General features: G+C 36.8%; 1 protein-coding gene across 3 annotated transcripts in view; it reads left to right on the forward strand.

Annotated features, from left to right (window-relative positions):
* The first annotated feature begins 1,741 nt into the window (after positions 1-1,741).
* LOC121424325 (histamine N-methyltransferase-like) overlaps positions 1,742-23,473 on the forward strand; it is a 35,488-nt gene continuing 13,756 nt past the window's right edge. Inside the window, exons 1-2 of one of the 3 annotated variants that reach the window (XM_041619967.1) lie at positions 1,742-1,966; positions 21,032-21,249. In XM_041619967.1, coding sequence (XP_041475901.1) covers positions 21,045-21,249 — 205 coding nt within the window. In that variant the 5' untranslated portion in view covers positions 1,742-1,966; positions 21,032-21,044. Of the gene's footprint in view, positions 1,967-6,999; positions 7,161-20,562; positions 20,626-21,031; positions 21,250-23,473 lie in introns of those variants that run through there. The other 2 variants (XM_041619985.1, XM_041619975.1) reach the window with 2 other exon arrangements.

Genomic DNA, 23,473 nt, shown 5'->3' on the forward strand with positions numbered 1-23,473 from the left:
GAGTTGAAGAGGCTTGAGTAGTTGGATTATTGGATAAATGAGAAGATGCTATCTTGAGTCGGTGAATGGAGTGCAGAGCAGGAGTACTTATCTATCAAATACTCAATCCTCTTCTACCTTTTCTGGTTGACTGTCTTTTTCAGGACTACGCGCATTTAAACAAAAAATTACTTGACGATCAACTTTTCACTTCCTCCCCTATCAATTTCACTTCTTCTATCCACTTTTTCGAAAACTCCAATTGGTGTTCCGACAACCATATTCGCTATTGGAATGTAATTGTTTTCTTCTAATAATGTTACATAATGTACATTATGAACTGCGGAAGTTTGTTAAAGGAATGGTCCGGGCTGAAAGTATAGTTTAATAAATAGAATTCACTGAGCAAAATGTTGAAAATTTCATCAAAATCGGATAACAAATTTATTGAATTTAAACGTTTAGCAATATTTTGTGAAAACAGTCGTCATGAATATTCATTAGGTGGGCTGATGATGTCACATCTCCACTTGTTCTTTTGTATTTTATTATATGAAAATAGGTTCATTCAATTTTTTTTAAAGAATATTCATGACGACTGTTTTCACAAAATATTGCTAAATTTTAAACGTCAATAACTGTATTATTTGTTATCCGATTTTGATGAAATTTTCGGCATTTTGCTCAGTGAATTCTACTCTATGTATTAAGACATAAATATTTTCAGCCCGGACCATCCCTTTTTCATTATTATTTACAAATTAATATTTCCTGGAATTTAATAATCATCATTTCCTAGTTTATATGTAAAGAAAAAAGAAGATTTTGAAGGGGTCATCTAATAATGCTTCCCAGCCATACAAAACATGCAAAAGGAAACACATAAATCGAGTAATGAATGTTTTAAACTTAAATGATTTTCAGAAAAGTTTTAAATTGTTAGAGAATTAAGCTTGACATATTTCTTTTTCATTCAGTTACAAATTATGAAATGTATTGCCCATGCATGGATAATCAGGGACTATCTCCAATGCTGATGTCAGAAGTGATTTGCATAGAATGGGTATTTAAGTGCTTATCGACGTCTGCCACGTCAGAAGAGTATGACATTTTGAACTTGAAAAGACATTCATTAGAATTTATTTTGTTTCTGTTGTTGCGCTTCTTCTGCTTAATACACTCCTTGTTCTGACATTACTTGAAACTTATGATTGTGCTCTCTCGCGTCGTCCGTGTATGTAAATGTACATATAAATATTACTGAACAGATATTGCATGAAAAATGTAATTTCTGGTATTTTGAGTCAATATAGGAAATTTAATTGATCAGACACAAAAAACACATTCCGAAGCGATTGTTTTGCGCGTAGATTTCATAGGTTCTCATAGATTGTGAGTATAGTCTTTCGAAGTGAGTTCTGGTCTTTTGTAGTGAATTCTATGTTTGAATTTCAAGAAATTTATTTTTGAATGCTCTTATAGAAACGCAACTTTTATACTCCATTCTTACACAAAGTCCTTACCGTGGGGGGGGGGTCCACTCCCACACCCTCTCCCGCTCGATCGCTTCGGTATCTCACGCTGTCAAAAATATTGTGCCCCCTTCGGGATTTTGCCCCCCCCCCAAACTGAAAGTGTTCCGGCGCGCCTGAGGTGGTTTGAATAAAAATGAATGAAACGACCGTTTTCGATTCGCCGTACGGCCGCCGTAGAAAAAATGTGACCAAGGTATTAGGTCCCGTTCGTGTCTTCGTCCATCCGGATACACCAATGAAGTGGGTGCTTATCATCATGTGGCGTATAGTGACCTCGAACCGGCGCAGTCAAGTCTAATATCCGACGGAGCAGTCACGGGCCCCTTCTTCTCTTCGACGGGATTATGAGTCAGAACGTGAGTGAACCTGTTTCTGAGAACATCTATCAATGTTTCGGGCTGTTTATTGTGATTTACTTCTATATTCTTCGTTGTTGGAGATATTCAACAAATGTGAGTATTTTTTTAATGATGGCCCCTTATCCTGGTCTAAGTCACCAGTCCATTCACTGCCGTTTATTTCGTCAGGGCTGGTTAATTCTTTCAACTCTCATTGACTTTGTACACAACGAATGCACATACATAGCCTTGAGGATGATATTTTGAATATATTTTTACATATACTTTTACATCACGGATGTGATTTAATAATCTATGATAAATGACCTTTAATTCTAATATTTGTAGTTTGAGTAAATTAATTGAATATGCCTATATATTTGAAAGAACAATAAAATGGGTGAATTCGACACAAATTAGTAAGCGATTTGCAGCATAGGTATGAAATGAGAAAGACAGAGAAAAACAAGAAGAGTCGATAAAGGGATGTAGAGTAAAATTCACATAACAAAATGCTGGAATTTTCATTAATACGGTGAAAAGGTTCTAGGCATGTGTTCATAAATATTCATTGGTTGATGATGTCATATCTAGCCAGGAGGCTTCTAGAGAGTAAAAATCATTTACTAGATCTTTTGAAGAGAAAGTATAAATCTCGGGGGCGAAAGTTTCAGGTTTTTTGGTGGTACACGCACGTGTATAGAAAAGAAGCACTGGCTTCGTATGAGAGTAAGTTAAGTTAGTAAATGATTTTTACTCTCTAGAAGCCTCCTGGCTAGTCATATCCCCACTTGTTATTTTGTTTTTATTACATGAAACTAGGTTTATTCAACATTTTTCTACCAAGAACTAAGACAATTCGATTGACAACTGATTAAGTACATTAGTTATTTTTTGCCGCAATTTATTTCATCATAATGGAGACGCATCATTTACACATGTATGAAAAATGAAAATTTATGATTTCATGTAATAAGATATTTGATATGTATAAAATGTGACATCGTCAGTCCACCTAATGAATATTCATGACAATGTGCATATAACTAATTTCACAAAATATTGGTAAACTTTTAAATTCAATAACTTCGTTATTGGTTATCCATTTTGATGAAATTTTCAGCATTTTGCTCTGTGAATTTTACTCTTCCTATTCGGATATAAATATTTCCAGCTCTGGACCATCCCTTTAAGTGAGGTGCAGCCGACACTTCCACAAAGGCTCATCCAAGGCTTTGTATATCACAATTGCAGTTTGGAAAATCTCTGTTGAAAATTTTGGGAGAGATCAGCCTTTTGCAACATGACAAGTCTTTGAGTCTAGCAAAGTCATCGTTCGAGACAAAGCCACGCGAACCAATTCTGACTGGGAGGAAAAAATTTTTTTTTACAATTTTCCTATCGATGTCTGCGATCATTAGTGCATATTCGTTACTTTTGTAGTTGTGTGCTTTGTCAAAAACGGGACAGACAAATCTAAAATTGGCATTTTTTTCGTTGCTCACAGACAATACAAAGATCGGAATTCACACAAACCTACCTCGCAAATCAGGTCGGTTTGTGTGAACTCAGTTGATCTGCCCACTAACGTACTTACGTTACCCCCCCCCCTCGACGAGTCACAACCCATGCAAGGGACGTATCCCTGCCCCCCCCCCCCCCCGACGAGCTTGAAGTTGAAAACCTTTTGAGTTGTGTTTTTCATTTACATCCACAATAAACAACAATGCGTCCACGAACAACTGGTATTTCACAGTTTGCCCTGTATTGTGCAACATGCTATGATATGCATTCAAAGTAGGATTGCAACACATACCTTCATAAAGTGTTCAAATTTTGTGTGCTATTCTATTCACCTCATCTTGCTATGTATGGCATGCGTACGTAATATCTTGCTTTAAAATCTGTCTGTCATAATGAAAGAAATCAGGTCTTTTGACCAAATTTGTCCATGGTAACTCCGAACTTGTCTATTGAGCGAACTACGCCAGGTGCAAGTCTAGTGAAATCTGACAACACTGGCGTACCAATGGGGGGGGGGCAGGGGGCAGACTGCCCCCCCCCCCTGACGAGTCACAATCCATGCAAGGGACGTATCCCTGCCCCCCTGATGAGTCACAATCCATGCAAGGGACGTATCCCTGCTCCCCTGATAGTCCAGGATAGGCCCCAGAGAAACCTGACCAAACCTTGTTTTTTTATATATACAATATTTTTTGATGGTTTTCAATTCGAGGGTGCTGATTACGAATCTGGTGGATGCCACTCGTGTAACCTTGAGCATTTTCCGCAAATTGGCAAAATCCAATATGGCCGCCAAAATATGCAAATTACCCATGAAAATCCTAAAATTGTCCGCACATTGGCTATGGAATGCATAAAAGCGTGTGGCAGGAGTAAAATACACTCTAAAAAAATAATTGTTGACAAATATTTATTTTCCTGATATTCAAAATGGCCGCCATAGTCCATTGTATACTCTATTATGTACAATATAGGGAAAACCAATTTTCACAAAAATGAGCACTAAACCGCAAAAAATTGCGATGTATGAACGAAGTAATACTTATATGCAAATCATCATTACTAACGAGATATATCATTTATTATGTCATAAATGGGAACATTTCTGTATTTTTATATTTAAAATGGCAGCCACTGGCCCAAACAGTATTGCGTACAATGGCAATGGGGGCCGAAAAAATTCACAAGAGTGATCACAGAAATGCATATTATTAAGATTAAACGAGTGGAATATTGACTAAAAACATAATTGTTAACGAAATATATTATCAATATGTCATGTATGTGATGAATGTTGTATTTTGACATTCAAAATGGCTGCCAAAGGCCCTAAAAGTATCATCCACAATGAGAAAGTGGGGCAAATAAATCACAAGAGTAATCACTAAAATGCATTATATGTGATAAATTAATGAGATACTGTTTAAAAACATATTTTCTAACGAAATATATCATTCAGGTTTAAAGTGTGTGTTAAATACTGTATTTTTACTTTCAAAATGGCCGCCAGAAACATTAACAGTATTATGCACAATGCAAAGTGGGAAACCAATATTCACAGGAGTGAGCACCATAAATGCAGGTATTGGTGATCTATGAGTAAAATATTGTCTGAAAACATAATTTCTATTAAGCAGTTAAGAGATATCATTTATTCTGCCAGTTAGGAGATAAATACGGTAATTGGAAAGTCAAAATGGCCGCTACAGGCCCTTACGATATTATGCACAATGTGAATGGGAACAAATTATTTCAACAGAATTTGGCTTTGCTTAGCCCAGATGGTGCCAGATAAAAATGGCAGAGGTAAAAATGGCAGAAGTAAAAATGGCAGAGGTAATAATAGCAGAGGTAAAAAATGGCAGAGGTAAAAATGGCAGAGGTAAAAATGGCAGAGGTAATAATGGCAGAGGTAAAAATGGCAGAGGTAAGAACAGCAGATATAAAAAGAGCAGAGGCATAAATGACAAGAGGTAAAAATGGAAGACGTGACAATAGCAGAGGTAAAAGTGGCCGAGGTACACTATTAGAAAAAACAGTAGATTCTACAGAAGAAAAATAAAAAAAAACAGGTTTTACAGAAAAAAAACAATTTTGAAGATTATAATAAAAGGAGGGTTTTCCACAATTTTTCTTCAATTTTACAGAACAGATATGTTTTAAAAAAGGGGGAAACAGTTTTATTACAATAAATTTGTAAGGGTACATGCACAAAATACCAATTTTCTGTAAGTTTATACAAATGCATGCATGTAGGATTACACAGTGCAGTAAGATTACAGGTGTTCTCCAGACTCTGATGCAGGATTTTTTTATTTTTAAGTATAAATTTTCTAACAGTGTAAAAAATGTCGGAGTTGAAAATGGCAAAGGTAAAGATGGCATAAGCAAAAATGAAAGAGATATGGGGTGCTGGTTTGTTAAAAAGCCGAGAAGAAAAAAGTTTTCACTCTAAAATCAAAGGGGATTTGGTTAAGGGGGAAAATGACTTAAAAAATTATTTCAACTAAGTGAAGTTCTTTTGACTCAGAAAAAGAATTACAACAAAAATAATAACAATCAGATAATAAACAATGTTTTTTTAGCATACCAAGCTAATTACCAAGAGGGTGCTGCTTATGGTGTACAAAATACCCAACAGTACTTCCGCTTCCAAGGGTTATGACCATCAAGCCGTCTATATCATATTGGATGCAATGGTAAAGAAGGTTCAGGGTCTTCTTTTATGCAAAGAATCTGAACCAGACGGCCCCCCTCGATCGACCCCAAATTGGTTTACCAGTCAAGATTATTATTGATTTTCATTATCAGTTACATATTCAGTGCCAAGCCTGGGAACGCATGCTTATTGTCATTCAAATATTTAAAAAGAATAGTACAGACGACATTACAAATAAGGACATAATATTCAACAACAATCATTCGTGACAATTATTCCAAGGTCTAAGCTTTTCCACTATGTTCTTTTCCCACCCTAACCCTCTCTGTCTCTCCACCTCTCTTATGTCTACTCTTCCTCCTTTTTGTAACGGTAAACCTGGCAAAACTATAGACATAAAAAACAGCTAGACAAAAAGTAATGTTATAAAATGATGAATGGGAATAGTGCAGTTTCATCTTGCTCCTGATGAATTGAATGAAAAAAATATTTGTCGTGGTTACACGGGCCTAATCACTAGTGGCAGGCCATAGATATTCATTCGAGCCAACTCATTGCTATTTCTTTAATTTTGATATGGCTGATTGACAAAGTGTATGCATATGATTGTCCATCTAACACTGATTCTATTTTTGGTAATTACTGAACTTCCTTTTCTCAAATTGGGAAGAAATATCACCAATCTTGGACTATATTTTGACTGGCGGAAAGATTAGGGCTAGTTTGCTATTTGAGGTGATGAATCTGCTCCCCCGAAGGTGTCTTCAAACACGCCAATTTATTTTTAAAATGAGCCCGTCGAGGGACCCTTTTCTGGTCAGATATGGATTGCCAGATATATATCCTATCCACTGGTAGTAAACATTCGACCCCGAATTTCATCCTTATTTTTTATGAATTTTTTAAAGTGCCAATTTAACACATGAGTCTATGGGGAATGAATTAGGCCTGTGAAACCTGTACCTTGACCATAGCCTATTACATAGGGAATTCCCTAGTGGATGAAATACCTGCCCTAACTCTTCAGTAGCATATTGCTTTCACTAGTATACATGTTCCAATCATCAAGAGGTCCAAAAACTGAACTGCATGGCTATATACAAGGCTACATAGGGGGTATAACAGGTAACAAATTGTGATTAGTAACTCTGTCTTTGTTTGTGTACCTAGGCTAGGCTGTGCGTGTGTTTGTCTCTGGATTGCATGTCATCGTGTGTTTTCGTATACCGACGAGCGCTGCTGTAAATCGTGTATAGCACCCATCACAAGAAATAGTACACATTAGATAGGTCTTGCATCAATTGCACTTGTGAAATTGGTTCATGGGGAAGGGAATGAGAAGAGAAGCTTTAGAATTTGGCTGAAGAGTGGTGGATTCAAGAGGGAGGGGGGGGGGATTATATAGAGGAAAGCATAGTTAGTATGTTGGGGGGGGGGCTGAGAATGAGTGCTACTGCTATCTTGTTCAACTTTTACTGACTTCTAACCAGACTAGCCCCCCATCCATTTAAAATACAAGCCATCTAACCCCCCCCCCTCTCCCTGTCTCTCTCTTACACCCTGGCTTGGGCCCTTGTCATAGGAAGATGTGAATGTATAGTAAGCTTGTATGTTGATTCTCATTTCTTTTTATTGTTATCTAATTTAACTCGTGTGAATCTGGTATTTATATTGTGGGCAGAAGATATGCACACTATTCATATCTACAATTTGCATTATAGGATTTGGGCCCTACATTGCATCCATTGTTGAGTTACATATAGGCATGTAGGATGTGTGTAAATCCATAGGGCACTAGACATTAGGAGTAACATCAAAATTGGTCATTACATAACACATCTGTATATTTCATGCATTTCTTTGTGATAAAGTGAATGTACAGATGTTAAAGAAAAGCCAGGAAGGTAAATTAAAAAGAAACTTTCATGTGCCATACAATACATGTTACACGGGCCTAATCACTAGTGGCAGGCCATAGATATTCATTCGAGCCAACTCATTGCTATTTCTTTAATTTTGATATGGCTGATTGACAAAGTGTATGCATATGATTGTCCATCTAACACTGATTCTATTTTTGGTAATTACTGAACTTCCTTTTCTCAAATTGGGAAGAACTTTCACCAATCTTGGACTATATTTTGACTGGCGGAAGGATTAGGGCTATATTACTATTTGAGGTGATGAATCTGCTCCCCCCAAAGGTGTCTTCAAACACGCCAATTTATTTTTAAAATGAGCCCGTCGAGGGACCCTTTTCTGGTCAGATATGGATTGCCAGATATATATCCTATCCACTGGTAGTAAACATTCGACCCCGAATTTCATCCTTATTTTTTATGAATTTTTTAAAGTGCCAATTTAACACATGAGTCTATGGGGAATGAATTAGGCCTGTGAAACCTCGTTTGATTTCTTTTTAAAAAGCCTTCACGGTACACCTCCAACGAATTTGTAAATAGCATTGTTAGCCGATAAAGACATAATGATATGATGAAATGCCTAACCGTGACATGCACTTCTATTTTAATCTATGTACATGCGGGGGCTTTTTGACAATTCATTGTATAGGGGTTTGAGGCTGGCCATATTTTACCTAGAGCTGTCATTTTTACCTCTCCCATTATGACCTCTGCCATTTTACCTCTGCCATTATTACCTCTGCCATTTTTACTTCTGCCACTTTTACCTCTGCCATTATTACCTCTGCCATTTTTACCTCTGCCATTATTACCTCTGCCAATTTTACCTCTGCCATTTTTATCTCTGCCATTTTTACCTCTGCCATTATTACCTCTGCCATTTTTACACCGAGCCGGCCAGATGGTGATGTATGAGTAAAATATCGTCTGAAAACATGATTGATAACAAATGTAATTTAGGTGATAAATACTGCATTTCAACATTCAAAATGGCGACCAGTGGCATAAAGAGTATTATGTACAAGGGCAATGGCCGGGGAAAAAAGGTGACAAGAGTGAGCACTAAAATGCATATGATTAAGATAAACTAGTGGAATACTGACTAAAAACATCATTGTTAATATGCCATTTATGTGATAAATGCTGTATTTTGACATTCAAAATGGCCGCCATAATCCCTATATTTATTATGTACAATGCGAATGGAGAAACTAATTTTCACAAGAGTGAGAATCATAAAATGCATATGACTGTGATATACGAATAGAAATATTGTCTTAAACAGGATTTCTAACTAAATACATCACATATTGGTTATGGAGGTAATAAATGCTGTACTTTGAAATCCAAAATGGCTGCCATAGGTCCTAAAAGTATTACATTGTAACATTGGACATATAATTTTGACATAATTTGGCTTTGTTTGACTCTAAATATTGCCTATAATTGTGAATCCTGATGCAAGGGTGAAATGTTGTCTAAAACCATGGTTTCTAATAAGATATATCATAATGTCTTGTATTTATGGTGATAAACACTGCATTTTTAAATTGAAAATGGCCACCATAGGCCCTTATCGTATAATATACAACTTGAGTGTAGACAAATAATGTTCATAAAAAGGGCATATGGCAGCCATTTTGAATGTTGAAATGCAGTATTCATCATCTAAATTACATAAGAGATGATATATTTTGTTATAAATCGTGTTTTCAGGCGATATTTCACTCATACATCACCATTTGGCCAAGCAAAGCCAAATTCTGTTGAAATAATTTGTTCCCATTCACATTGTGCATAATATCATAAGGGCCTGTATCGGCCATTTTGACTTTCCAATAACAGCATTCATCACCTAAGTGGCAGAATAAATGATATCTCTTAATATAAATTATGCTTTCGGACAATATTCTACTCATAGATCACTAATACTTGCATTTATGGTGCTCATATTGGTTTCCCACTTTGCATTGTGCATAATACTGTTAATGACTATGGCGGCCATTTTGAAAGTAAAACTACAGTATTTAACACAAACTTTAAACCTGAATGATATATTTCGTTAGAAAATATGTTTTAAACAGTATCCCATTAATTTATCACATATACATGTATATGCATTTTAGTGATCACTCTTGTGATTTCTTTGCCCCTCTTTCTCATTGTGTGCATAATACTTTTAAGGCCTTTGGCAGCCATTTTGAAAATCAAAATACAACATTCATCAAAATACATGGGATATTAATGACATATTTCGTTAACAGTTGTGTTTTTAGTCAGTATTCCACTCGTGTAATCTTAATAATATGCATTTCAGTGATCACTCTTGTGAATTTTTTGGCCCCCATTGCCATTGTACGCAATACTGTTTTGGCCAGTGGCGGCCATTTTAGATATCAAAATACAGAAATCTTCCCATTTATGATATAATGAATGATATATCTCGTTAGTAATAATGATTTGCATATATCACTTTGTTCATACATCGCGATTTTTTGCAGTTTAGTGCTCACTTTTGCGAAAGCTAGTTTTCCCTCTTTATATTGTACATAATAGAGTATACAATGGACTTTGGCGGCCATTTTGAATATGAGGAAAATAAATATTTTGTCAAAAATTAATTTTTCAGAGAGTATCTCACTCCTTCCACACAATTTCATGCATTTCGTAGCAAATGTGCGGACAATTTTAGGATTTTTATGGGTAATTTGCATATTTTGGCGGCCATATTGGATTTTGCCAATTTGCGGATAATGCTCAAGGTTACACGAATGGCATCATTCAGATTCGTAATCAGCACCCTCGAATTGACAAAAAAACATTAAAAAATATTGTATATATAAAAAAACAAGGTTACGCCTCTTCTATCCTGGACTATGACGAGCCAGTGGCCCCTCCTTTGAAGTTGAAGACATTTTTTTTTCGCTTGTCAATTTTTTGGGCGAATGATTTTGCCCCCCCCCCCCCCGTGGAAAATCCCAGGTACGCTACTGTCTGACAATGATAATACATAATGAATAAAGAGTCACAATGACTACATTTAGATCATTTTCATCCCTTTCTTTTCTCCATCTACACAGGTTTACATCTATATTGAGTGTTACAAGATGCACTGAATAGGAATTTTTCAACCCGTTTTGGTAGATTATAAGCAAAACTCTTTAGTTTCCCTCCAAAACAAAGGGATACTCCAGGCCTTTATATCTAAGTAATAGAGTAAGGAGGCGCGATAGCTCAGTCGGTAGAGCGAGGATTCGTATTCCGGTGACCCGGGTTCGATTCCCACTTGGTGCACTAGTGCCCTTTGGTAAGGAATTAATCGTTAGTACCAGATCCTCGGAGAGGACCTTTAGCCGTCGGTCCTCTGGTTGCTTGGTTATACGCATTCATGCTTTCCTTGCAATCAGGTAAAAAAATCACCATCGAATCACTTTGATTGATTCACAAAGCAAAAGGCTTAAAATTTTATCTAAATTGGATAACAAATAACGGAGTTATTTAATTTTAGAAATTTGTATTATTCCGGTAAAATAGTGCTAGGCATGTCTTCATGAATATTCATTAGGTGGGCTGATGATGTCACATTCTAACTTTTCTTGTAAGTTATTCTTATGTTATTACATGAAATCATAATTGTTTCATTTTTTCATGAATTTGTGAATGATGTGTCTCCATTATGATGAAAGAAGTTGCAGCAATAAATAACTAAAGCACTTAACGGTTGTCAATCCTCTTGTTGTAGTTCTTGGAAGAATATTTTCGAATAAACCTTATTTCATATAATAAAATACAAAAGAACAAGTGGGGATATGCCTTCATCAGCTCACCCAATGAATATCCATGAAGACATGCCCTGAACTGCATTTTCACCGGAATAATGCAAATCTTTAAAATTCAGTAACTTCGTTATTTGTCACCCGATTTTGATCAAACTTTCAGCATTTAGCTCTGTGAATTTTATTCTATGTATCAAAATTTACCATTTTCAGCCTTGAGTAATAATAATAATAGTCATTTCTTTTATAGCGCTTAACACAATTATGAATACCGTCTCTATGCGCTTTCAAAGGACTTGGAAATTATAATTATCCCAGATGTAGCTCAAACAGCCTTTCCTGCGCTCGGCATTTCAAGGAATATATTCCTGCCAAGTACCCATTCACCTCACCTGGGTCGAATGCAGCACAATGTTGATAAATTTCTTGCTAAAGGATACTACGCCATGGCTGGGACCTGAACCCATGACCCTCTGTTTCAAAGTTCAGAGACTAATCCACTGGGCCACATCGAGTAGTTCTCCCTGAAATGCTATTTGTTTACGTAAAAATGTCAAAACTCGGAGATCAAGTTTTTGCATTCGTTTTGGGGTTGGCCTGCTTCTTCTGTTTGGCATGAGTCACGTTTGTGCATGTTATTGATAAGCATTTACTTTCACATCCCGAGTGATCGCATCTTCACATGGTTAAGGGTATGGCACTTGAAATTCAGATATATATGCAAGGAATATCAAGCCCCTCTGGCATGTGTATAATAGCTAAGATTGTGGGATGGGCAAGGTTTATTTTCATTTGGTCCAATGTCAATTCGTCCAATTACCAACTCGTCTACTATCATTTGGTCTAACATCAGTTTGTCCACTATCCACATGGTCTAATTGCCATTTCGTCAACTCACCATTTTGTCTAATAACCAGTTAGTCCAATAGCCATGTAGTCCATATACCATTTGGCAGTGGCGTAACTACAGGGGCATGGGGGCACGTGCCCCCCCCCCCATCGGCTGGCCAAAAAAAACAGGGAAAAGGAAGAAAAGAGGAAATGGATGAAGAGTGGGAAAGAGGAAATTATTGTTGATTATGTTATACCATTTTGCATTATGTTATATTACATAAGAAACCTTCTTTCCATATATTTATGAAACATATTTTGCACAGGGCCTATATGTCTTAATTGTTCCTGGTGCTCGTCTGTGGTATCCCGTTGTACTAAAACCTCCCGGTTGTGTATTACCACGCACTTCCTAGTTATTATGGTTTATGTAGTGACATAAATTATGCTTCTTTTTCAGGATTATTTAAAGTGATTGTCCCTTTTAATGTTTTAATATAACAAATTTCCTGTCCGTGCTTACTTTCGCGTTAGTGGATTGGTGAGATACGTCTCCTAAAATCAGTCATTAAAATGTCCCCCTTTTTCTGATCTGATTTTCGAAAATTTGATTGGTCGGTAGGTGCTAATGCTAATCCCGGATTAAGCTTCTATCGTGTAGCAGGTTCCGTAAGACCAATCGCCCCACCAAGGAATATTGGGGGGGGGCAAACATATTATTTTGTCCCCCCCATAATTCCGCACGTGTCACTAAAGATAAAATAAGAGATTGCAATGTTACACGGAAATCAGCAAGCGAGATCGAAATACCAACTAGTTCTTTATCTAAAATTGTGCTCAAAGTGCTTTTCAGATTGGAATGTAAAAATTTTCAGCTTGCGCTTTGCGCTCGCATCATTTCTGTGGCAAAAACCCGTACTTTTCATGATTTGGTAAATAGAATGTCCCGTTTTCAGTTCTAAACCTCAAAAGAAGTCCCGCTTCGATTTGCAATATTTTTTGTTGGATATATATCTTGTTCTTTATTAAAAATTGTCCATTAAATTGTCATTATTTTTCAGATGGAAATATAAAAATTTTCAGCTCGCGCTTCGCGCTCGCATCTATTGTTCTTCTAGATACCCATCTTAATTATTGGTACCAAAATGCTTAGAATATCAAGCTTTCAGGTCACAATATAAAGAAATTTAAGCTCGCTCTCGGCTCTCACATTATCTGTGTAGTGAGATACATGTATCTACCCCCTCATGAGTTACTACAAGCAGTCCTAAACAGGTACCTTTTTCATGTTTTTATGTCAGTATACTAGAAATTTCAGCTCGCACTAAGCGCTCGCATTAATTTGTTGGTGAGGTTGAGATATATTTATGCCTCTTTCTCATGAGTCACATAGGCCTATGTGTGGGGGTGTAGGTGTGTGTGTGGGTGAGTTTGTTAGTTTTGTGTGTGATCGAGCGCCTTTGGAACGTTGATTTTTTTTTTTTGCAGGAGTTTCTGCATTTTATTCATAAATCAATGATAAATTAACATGTTCACACAATTGAATGAATACAATTAAATGTGACAATTAAAAAGATACATTGTAAATAATACAGAAAACACTGTTAATTAAATCATACCTAAGCATGTGATATAGTTCGGTAAAAATACAGGGGCCAGCTATTATAAGCACATAGGTGCTTAAAGCAATAGCAGCCAGGTGAGGGGGCTCAAGAAAACCATCATAAATCATATTTGATAAACTGATCGTCACGAAATATAAGATTGAAAATATATATATATTGGTAGGAAAAAAATGGTAAAAAGAAGTGCAAGTGTGTGCATGTGGGTGAGTGCAGGTGAATCAAATTAGGGATACTTCGAAATAAGAATTTTTTTCAACAAAGCTTTAAACGAATAGAGAGATGTACATTGTTCAATATCATATGGCAATGCATTCCAAATATCTGGGCCATGGTGGCATATCGTCTTATGAGCGAGTAATATTCTTGGGTTGGTTAAGTGAAGATCTGTTGAATGCCGTGTTGGATAATTGTGAATGTCTTTATTGTAAACAAAAAATTTGCGAAATGGAATCGGGATAATTTTGGATGAAAATTTAATCATAAATATGGCCGTTTGATCAATGTTAATATCTTCAATATTCAATGTTTTTAAGTTATGCAATATTGGATCAGTATTATGTGCAATGAAATGTGAATAAGTACAAATGCGGAGTGCTTTCTTTTGGAGACGGAAAATCGTTTCTATTTTTACCTTACTACTAACCCCCAATACTAAGTTGCAGTAAGATAAGTGGGATAAAACGAACGAATTATAAAGCATAAATAATTGTTTTTTGGAGAGATAATATTTTAATCTAAATAAAATTTCTATTCCTCTGGATGCCATCATGCAAATATTGTGAATGTGACTGTTCCAGGTTAAATTTGAGTCAATCCATACACCTAAAAATTTGGTTTATTGTTTTTCAATGATGGGTATTTCATCTGGTTACACTTCGTAATTCCGAAGGTTCTTTATTCCGAAGCTTCGTAATTCCGAAACACGTAAATTGCTTATACCTCGATGTTCGTTAATCCGGAAACGAAAAAGGGTTCGTTAATCCGAACATTTGTGGCGTAATTCCGACGGTTCGTTATTCCGAAGGTTCGATAATCCGAAAACGAAATAAGGTTCGATGTTCCGAAGGTTCGATAATCCGAAAACGAAATAAGGTTCGTTGTTCCAAAGGTTCGTTAATCCGAAAACGAAATAAGGTTCGTTGATCCGAAAACGAAATAAGGTTCGTTTTTCCGAAGGTTCGATAATCCGAAAACGAAATAAGGTTCGTTGTTCCAAAGGTTCGTTAATCCGAAAACGAAATAAGGTTCGTTGTTCCGAAGGTTCGTTGATCCGAAAACGAAATAAGGTTCGTTTTTCCGAAGGTTCGTTAATCCGAAAACGAAATAAGGTTTATTAATCCGAAAACAAAATAAGGTTCGTTAATCCGAAAAATGAAAACCGGGAAAGCAGAGGCAGAGGCAAGGGGGAGGGGCGGGGACACTGTTGCCGTTCAATTGTTATGAGGATGGGAAGGCAAGCGCGGCCGAACGAATTTTCGTTTGGGGGGTAAAGCCGAAAAATGAAACTCAAACGTCAAAATGGACACTTTGGTGATATTTTCACCTTAAGATTATCATCTGCTTGAAGTCACTCTGTGTTTGATAGTGATTAAGTAGAGAAAAACCTTTTTTTTGAAGTGACTTCTTATTATGGCAAAACGTATATTTAGGCTTTATTTTTCGGGAGAGAGTATAATGAGCGAGCGGCTTGGTAAAACAAATTCAAATGTGAAGTTGTAAAACGTTTTTTGGGGTCAATTATTCTTTAAATGGCATTATTGCGAGGTGTTGTGAGCGTGAATCACAAGCTAAAACCTTAGGGTATTTCAATAAAAAATGAAAATAAGTTTTTAAAAATCCGAGCAGATTTCTGCTGTCATTAAAAAGATGTGCATCTAACTAAAAAATTAACACGAGCGCAAAACGCGAGCTTTAAACATACTGACCAGAATGGAACCTGTTAAAGAAAGCATATAGTGACCTCTTTAGGATGCATATTTCACCAATCGAATGAGAGTGCGAAGTGCAAGCTGAAAATTTGCAATATTCCAGCCTTCATGAAAACTTAACTTAACTTGTATACTTTATAAAGAGTATTTTATTTCGAAAAAACACGAAAAACGGCATATTTATTTTTGAAAAAGGAACTTTCCCATTTTGGAAAATATTAATTTCCCAATTTTTTATTTCATTTTTGGGGTGCAAGTGCCCCCTGCCTCCCTCCCGGCGGATCCAACTTTCGTCAAATAGGGGGGGGGGCAAATTTTTTTCAGCCATATTTTCCTCGATCGGCAGCTTAGAGTTGATTTTTGTTTGTTTCTTTGAAAGGGTAGTTCTAACAATCAATAATTAGGTTTATACTTATAAAATAAAGTAAATATGTAATAACATGATAAACCCCTTTTAAATAATGCGAGCGCGAGCTATATATTTTTTTTAATATGATGGGCAATATGTTTGTGATCTTCAAAACGAGATGCCTATGTAACTAAAGTTAGATAATAACTGCGAGCAAGAAGCGCGAATAGAAATTTTAAATATATTAGCTCTGACCTGATCTAAAGGAGACATTTTAAGAACTTTTTGCAGTTAGCCATGAAGACGATGCGTGTTTCAACCAGTGGCGGCGGAACGTATTTTCCTTTTTTTGGGGGGGAGGGAAAAAAAAGGGGCCAATAGGGGCAAATCAAATCTAAAGATGTAAAATTCGCCTTTTAGGTCAATTACTGTTAAAAGGGCAGCTTGTGAGATATTGCGAGCGAATCACGTTCTCAAACTTTTGGAAATTTCATGTAGGCCTAGAACGATAATAATGATATAGATATTATTTACCCAGGGAAGCCACTTCAGTTCTGAAAATTGTTCTCCCAGCTATATTATTTTTTTTTACAAGAATGCTTAGAATGTCCAGTTTTCAGGTTGGAAAATCGGAAAGATTTGGCTCACGTTTCTCGCTCGCATTAAGTATTGTTTATTGAGGAACTCATTCTATTCCTGGTTACAAAAAAAGTATAAAATGTCCAGTTTTCAGGTGGAATATCACAAATTTTTAGCTTGCGGTTCGCGCTCTCATTATTTAGTTCGTGACATTATATTCTATTCATGAGTCACGAAATGCGGTCCTTAAAAGATTACTTAGAAGCCTGTTGCATAAATTTTTTTACCTGAGAAAACTCTGGTAATAACTGAAAACTAAGGTTAGTCTGATTTCCGCCATTGACTTTAGCACAGGGCAAAGACTCCGGTAAAAACAACCTGAGTTTTCTCAGGTAAAAAGTTTTGTGCAGCGGGCCCCAGGTCAGTATATAAACAAATTACAGCTCTCCCTCGAGTTAATTCTTTAGAAAGATAGATATCTTTCTCACGATTACAAAAAATGCTCAGAATATTTAAGTTCACGTCTTGTTACATGAAATGTCTACTAGTTTGAGCTTGCGATCAAGGGCGCCGGAAGGGGGGGGGGGGGGGGGCAGGGGGGCACTTGCCCCCCCAGATAAAATTTTGGGGGGCAAAACGAGATTTTGCCCCCCCCCCCCAATGTGCCCCCCTAAAGAAAAAAAGATAAATTATTCAAGGATAAATGTAAACGATGAAGGCATTTTTCTGTCTAAAAATTGTCATTTCCATCGTCAAAAATGAAAAAATTTCGGCCCTGACGGGGCAATTACATAATAATAGTAAGCCTCGCGTCTTTTGACGAACATGTCCCTCTGTGAAACATACTTTTGATAAGCCCCTTTTCCATCTTACTACAGTGTGATAACGTTTAACCTTTTAATGAATACATTTCAGACTAAAACCGAATGGCAAATTGAATGTGGTTCACAAATGCAGTGCTGGATGTGTCGGCTAACAAACGCGCGGTCGCCCAGAAACGCTCAGATCGGACCCGATATCACTAACGCGCGTGAACGCTAGCTACTCGAGCAACATATGGAATCTGAAAATGACTGTAAACAGAAAAGGTTAAAGAGTTAAAGAGGCTTGAGTAGTTGGATTATCGGATAAATGAGAAGATGCTAGCCTGAGTCGGTGAATGTAGTGCAGAGCAGGAGTACTCATCTATGAACTACTCAATCCTCTTCTACCTTTTCTGGTTTACTGTCTTTTTCAAGACTACGCGCATTTAAACAAAAAATTACTCGACTATCAACTGTTCACTTCCTCCCCTATCAATTTCATTTCTTCCTCTATCCACTTTTTCGAAAACTCCACATGGTGTACCGACAACCATATCCGCTATTGGAATGTAAATGTTTTCTTCTAATAATGTTACATAATGTACATTATGAACTGCGGTAGTTTGTTAAAGGGATGGTCCGGGCTGAAATTATTTATAGTTTATAGAGTAGAATTCACTGAGCAAAATGTTGAAAATTTCATCAAAATCGGATAACAAATAGCAACGTTATTGAATTTAAAAGTTTACCAATATTTGTAAAAAAAAACAGTCATCATGAATATTCATTAGGTGGGCTGCATGATGTCACATCTCCACTTGTTCTTTTGTATTTCATTAGGTTTATTCAATTCCTCCAAGAACTAGAAAAATTGGACTGACATCCGATTTAGTGCATTAGATATATATTGCTGCAACTTATGTCATTATAAGGGAGACATATTGTTCACACAAGTATGAGATAATGAAAAAATATGATTTTATGTAATAACATAAGAAAACAGAAAGTGGAGATGTGACATCATCAGCCCACCTAATAAATATTCATGACGACTGTTTTCACAAAATATTGCTAAATTTTAAACGTCAATAACTTTATTATTTGTTATCCGATTTTGATGAAATTTTCGGCATTTTTGCTCAATGAATTCTACCCTATGTATTAAGATATATTTTCAGCCCGGACCATCCCTTTAATCAGTTCATGATTATTTACAAATGAATATTTCCTGGAATTCGATAATCATCATTTCGTAGTTATGGTCACATTTTCCCCCAAAAAAGAAGATTTTGAAGGGGTCATCTAAAAGTGCTTCCCAGCCATACAAAACATGCAAAAGGAAACACATTAATCGAGTAATGAATGTTTTAAACTTGATTTTAAAATGATTTTCAGAAAAGTTTTAAATTGTTAGACAATTAAGCTTGACATATTTCTTTTTCCTTCAGTTATAAAATATGAAATGTATTGCCCATGCATGCATGGATAATCAGGGACTATCTCCTATGCTGATTTCAGAAGTGATTTGCATAGAATGGGAATTTCAGTGCTTATCGACGTCTGCCACGTCAGAACAGTATGACATTTTGAACTTGAAAAGACATTCATTAGAATTTATTTTGTTTTTGTTGTCGCGCTTCTTCTGCTTAATACACTCCTTGTTCTGACAGGAATTACTTGAAAACTATGATGATTGTGCTCTCTCGTGTCGTCCGTGTATGTAAATATACATATAATATTACTGAAAGGATATTGCATGAAAAATGTAATTTCTGATATTTTGAGTCAATCAGACACAAAAACACATTCCGAAGCGATCGTTTTGCGCGTAGATTTCATAGGTTCTCATAGATTGTGAGTATAGTCTTTCGTAGTGAATTCTATGTTTGAATTTCAAGAACTTTATTTTTGAATGCTCTTAGAAACGCAACTTTTATACTCCATTTTTACACAAAATCCTTACCGTGGGGGGGGGGGGTCCTACACCCTCTCCCGCTCGATCGCTTCGGTATCTCACGCTGTCAAAAATATTGTGCCCCCTTCGGGATTTTGCCCCCCCCAAAACTGAAAGTGTTCCGGCGCGCCTGCTTGCGATTCGCGCTTTCAACATCTCACAAGGATCATTATTAGTATTATTTTTATTACCAGCAGAAGCTGTTATTAAAAATGACATCCCCTCCAAAACAAATCCTATTATCTAGAGGTTACACGCACACGACCAACACACTTGATCCCCTGCATCTTTAAACCATTTGCGTAGGCAGCAATTGCTCAGATAAAATCGAAATTAGCCTATGCAGGGCGCCTATTCTTAATGAAATACACATGCTTTTGGCCACAACACACGCATGTATCATCGATCGTTATTACTATCATTGCATAATATCGTGTAATCTTGTAATGACAACACCGTTTTTTTTTTGTTACCAAAATGAATAATTTTCATTTTAGGAAAAACGAACCTTATTTAATTTTCGGATTGACGAACCTTCGGAATTACGAACCTTATTTCGTTTTCGGATTGACGAATCTTCGGAATTACGAACCTTCGGAATAACCGATCCTTCGGAATTACGAATGTATGCGCTAAGAAGCCTACATTGGTTACCAATACGGCAGAGAATAACATTCAAAATCTTACTAATTATATACAAAACACTTCTTGGTCAAGCCCCCTTGCTACATTGGATCCTATCTGCTTCTACAGATCCCATCCTTCCAACCAAAAGTAACGCTAGGTCATCGAGCATTTGCTTGTGTAGCTCGGCCAAGCTCTGGTATAGCTTATCCTGGAAGTTAGGGAAAGCACCATCCGTAAACAACTTTAAATAAAAACTTAAAACACCGAGGAGTCCTAAGAAGCGCAGAAGAATATATATTTTACTATATAGTTTCTGCTTACAATAAATTTATATGTTATGTAATTTTGGATGATGCGATGCTAGTTTTTCCAAGCTTATTGAGAAATATATACTTCTATTAAATTGTTTTGTTTTTAGGTTTAGCTCAAAGAATGGCATTTGAGGAGCATGCAATGTAATGACCCTGCCAAAAAAGGGTGCTATTACGTTTACTAAATTACTCTCTCGACAAAACAGAAGCTGTATATGTTCCTGGGAGCGTTTCATGAAAGGGCTCTGATGTGCCACTGACCCTTTGTTTTCATTCTCTCATTTCCCACAGATATTGCCGCAAAATGAAGTTCTTGATGCAAGACGAGGATCGGTACAATGAAGGCTATAAGATATTGTTAGAAAGGTTGGAACGAAGAAGATGGTCCGAGGAGTGGGCCAACAACGTGTTTCCAGGCGCCATAGTACAGAAGTTAGCATCGAAGCCTAACCAATCCCAAGGGGCTGATGATGGCGCTATTTGTTCACTAGGTATAGGCACAGGGAATGGTAAGTAATTAGGAAATTCGTTAATTGTGATATCAATCTTTGTTGTACGTCGCGACGTGACAATTCTCGTTTCATATGTGACTCGCTTAATGGTTTTCATGATCGTATTCAGACAACGTGGCGTTGATTCGACAAACTTTGCAAGGCAGTCTTGTTGCTACGGGAACTCTCAATTGGGTGACATGTTTCCTAGACCAAAAGCTTCAGTCTCTGTATTTTGGTTGTTCCGCTGAACTGCGTTGGCTCACTCACAATACATAGACTGAAAAGCTTGGAGGCCCGTACGTACAGACAATGTATTTTAGCAGTAACGTTAGATCTAACAGCGGAAACCCGATTTTCCGATCGTTTTTTTGTACATAAAATGTCATATTATGAAAAATAAATCACGTCCATATTTACGAAAAAATGTTTAAAATTCAGAAATATCGTACCTTAGACCTCAGTTACCGCTAATTCTCTTGAAATGATGATCGAAACATCGTCATCTTCGATCCTTTCGTTGGTTAACGTAAGTTGCCATCTTGGATGACGTCATCATCATTACAGACGTATTTACCAGTCGCTACCTATCGCGATTTGTGCCGCTGCTTTGCGCTTGGACATATTGATGTGCGTGCGTTCGGAACTTGTCGCTCGCATTGATTGGCCAAGATATCGAAAATTTAATCGGAAAGCCTTGATACAAGCACAACTCGTTGACGGCTGCCATATTTTCCTCTCCGGTAGAAAGTCAAAAATAAGGAATAACCGGGGAATAACTCATCGGTAACGTATATTTTCGAAATAATAAATAATGTATATAGTATCAATAGAAAGATTAGAGTCTAACGAAAATAGTGGACCTCCGTCCAAGATAATATAATGTCATTTAGAATCTAAAAGAAGTAAAAAATCTGGACAAAACCCGTCCGCCGAATTGTCGGACCAGATTACACATGAAGGCTCGTACTGACACATTGCCGTCGGTAAATGGGGATTACAGTAAAATGTCAGAAATTGTTGAATAAATCCCCAGAAACGACGGTTATTCCTGTCTACATGTTTCCCTGCATGTTTCGCGCGAAATTTGTAACAGCGCAGCGTAGACAGGGGCCGATTGCACGAAAGGGTCTTTCCAAGGACCGTCTTTCGTGTCGCCCATCTTTTATGATACGCTATGGGCGGGGTGTTTCTGATATTTATGACAAAGAATAAGATTCGTTAGTTTGCTTTTAAATAAAATTTTCTACAATTTCATGATATATCACATCATTTATAAACAAATATTTTGTTTAAAATAACGGACGAATGAAATATGTTTGCAGATGATTTATTTAAAATGCGTTTCACATGGCGCATCATAAAAGATGGGCGACACGAAAGACGGTCCTTGGAAAGACCCTTTCGTGCAATCGGCCCCAGGTAGACCTAAGCCTCGTTTACTTCACTAGTTGGCTGACGTGCTTTCAGTTCCTCTAGCTCTGGATGTTTATATTACAGACAAGCTTATAGAGAGAGGTAAATTACCATAAGATTGGATGATCTGCAATTGTTACCCCCATTTTTACGAAGGGGAATACAAATCATAGTAAGATTTATCGGCCAGTCAGCTTGGTTTGTAATGTACTTCAAACTTTGAAAAAAAAAAGTTTTCATGGAACATTTCTGTAGAAATGCATTTCTTATTTCTCCTCATTAACATGATATTGTTCTGGGTAAATCATTTACCATACATTTGTTAGAAGTCATTGATGAATGGATTCTGGTATTAAATGATGGTGCCACAATTGATGCCATCTACATGGATTTTATGAAGGCTTTGATACTGTGCCACTGCCACATAGTAGATTACTGACCAGGCTAGAGGCATATGGTATCCGAGGACATTTGCATGCGTGGATGAAGGCCTTCCTTCTTGGGCGAAGGCAATGTGCCTATGTGAAAGGTCAGGATTCAAACTAGTGTGAAGTCTCAAGTGGTATCCCCAGGTTAGTGTGCTCGGTCCCTGTCTGTTCTTGGCACATATTAATGATTTTCCCAATACAGTGCAATCATATATGAAGCTTTTTTTAGGATGATGAATAAAGCTTTTTCTTGGCTCAGATTTACCTTGGTCATGTCAGCAACTTCAAAATGACCCATCACTATGAGAAAACTTGGCTCAGAAATGGCATCTTCGCTTTCTCCTAGACATCAGTAGGGGAAGGCGGGGTAAGTTGTGACAGTTTTTGCTTTTTGCATG

Source organism: Lytechinus variegatus, chromosome 1 (genome assembly GCF_018143015.1).
Source record: "Lytechinus variegatus isolate NC3 chromosome 1, Lvar_3.0, whole genome shotgun sequence".
NCBI classification, from domain to species: domain Eukaryota; kingdom Metazoa; phylum Echinodermata; class Echinoidea; order Temnopleuroida; family Toxopneustidae; genus Lytechinus; species Lytechinus variegatus.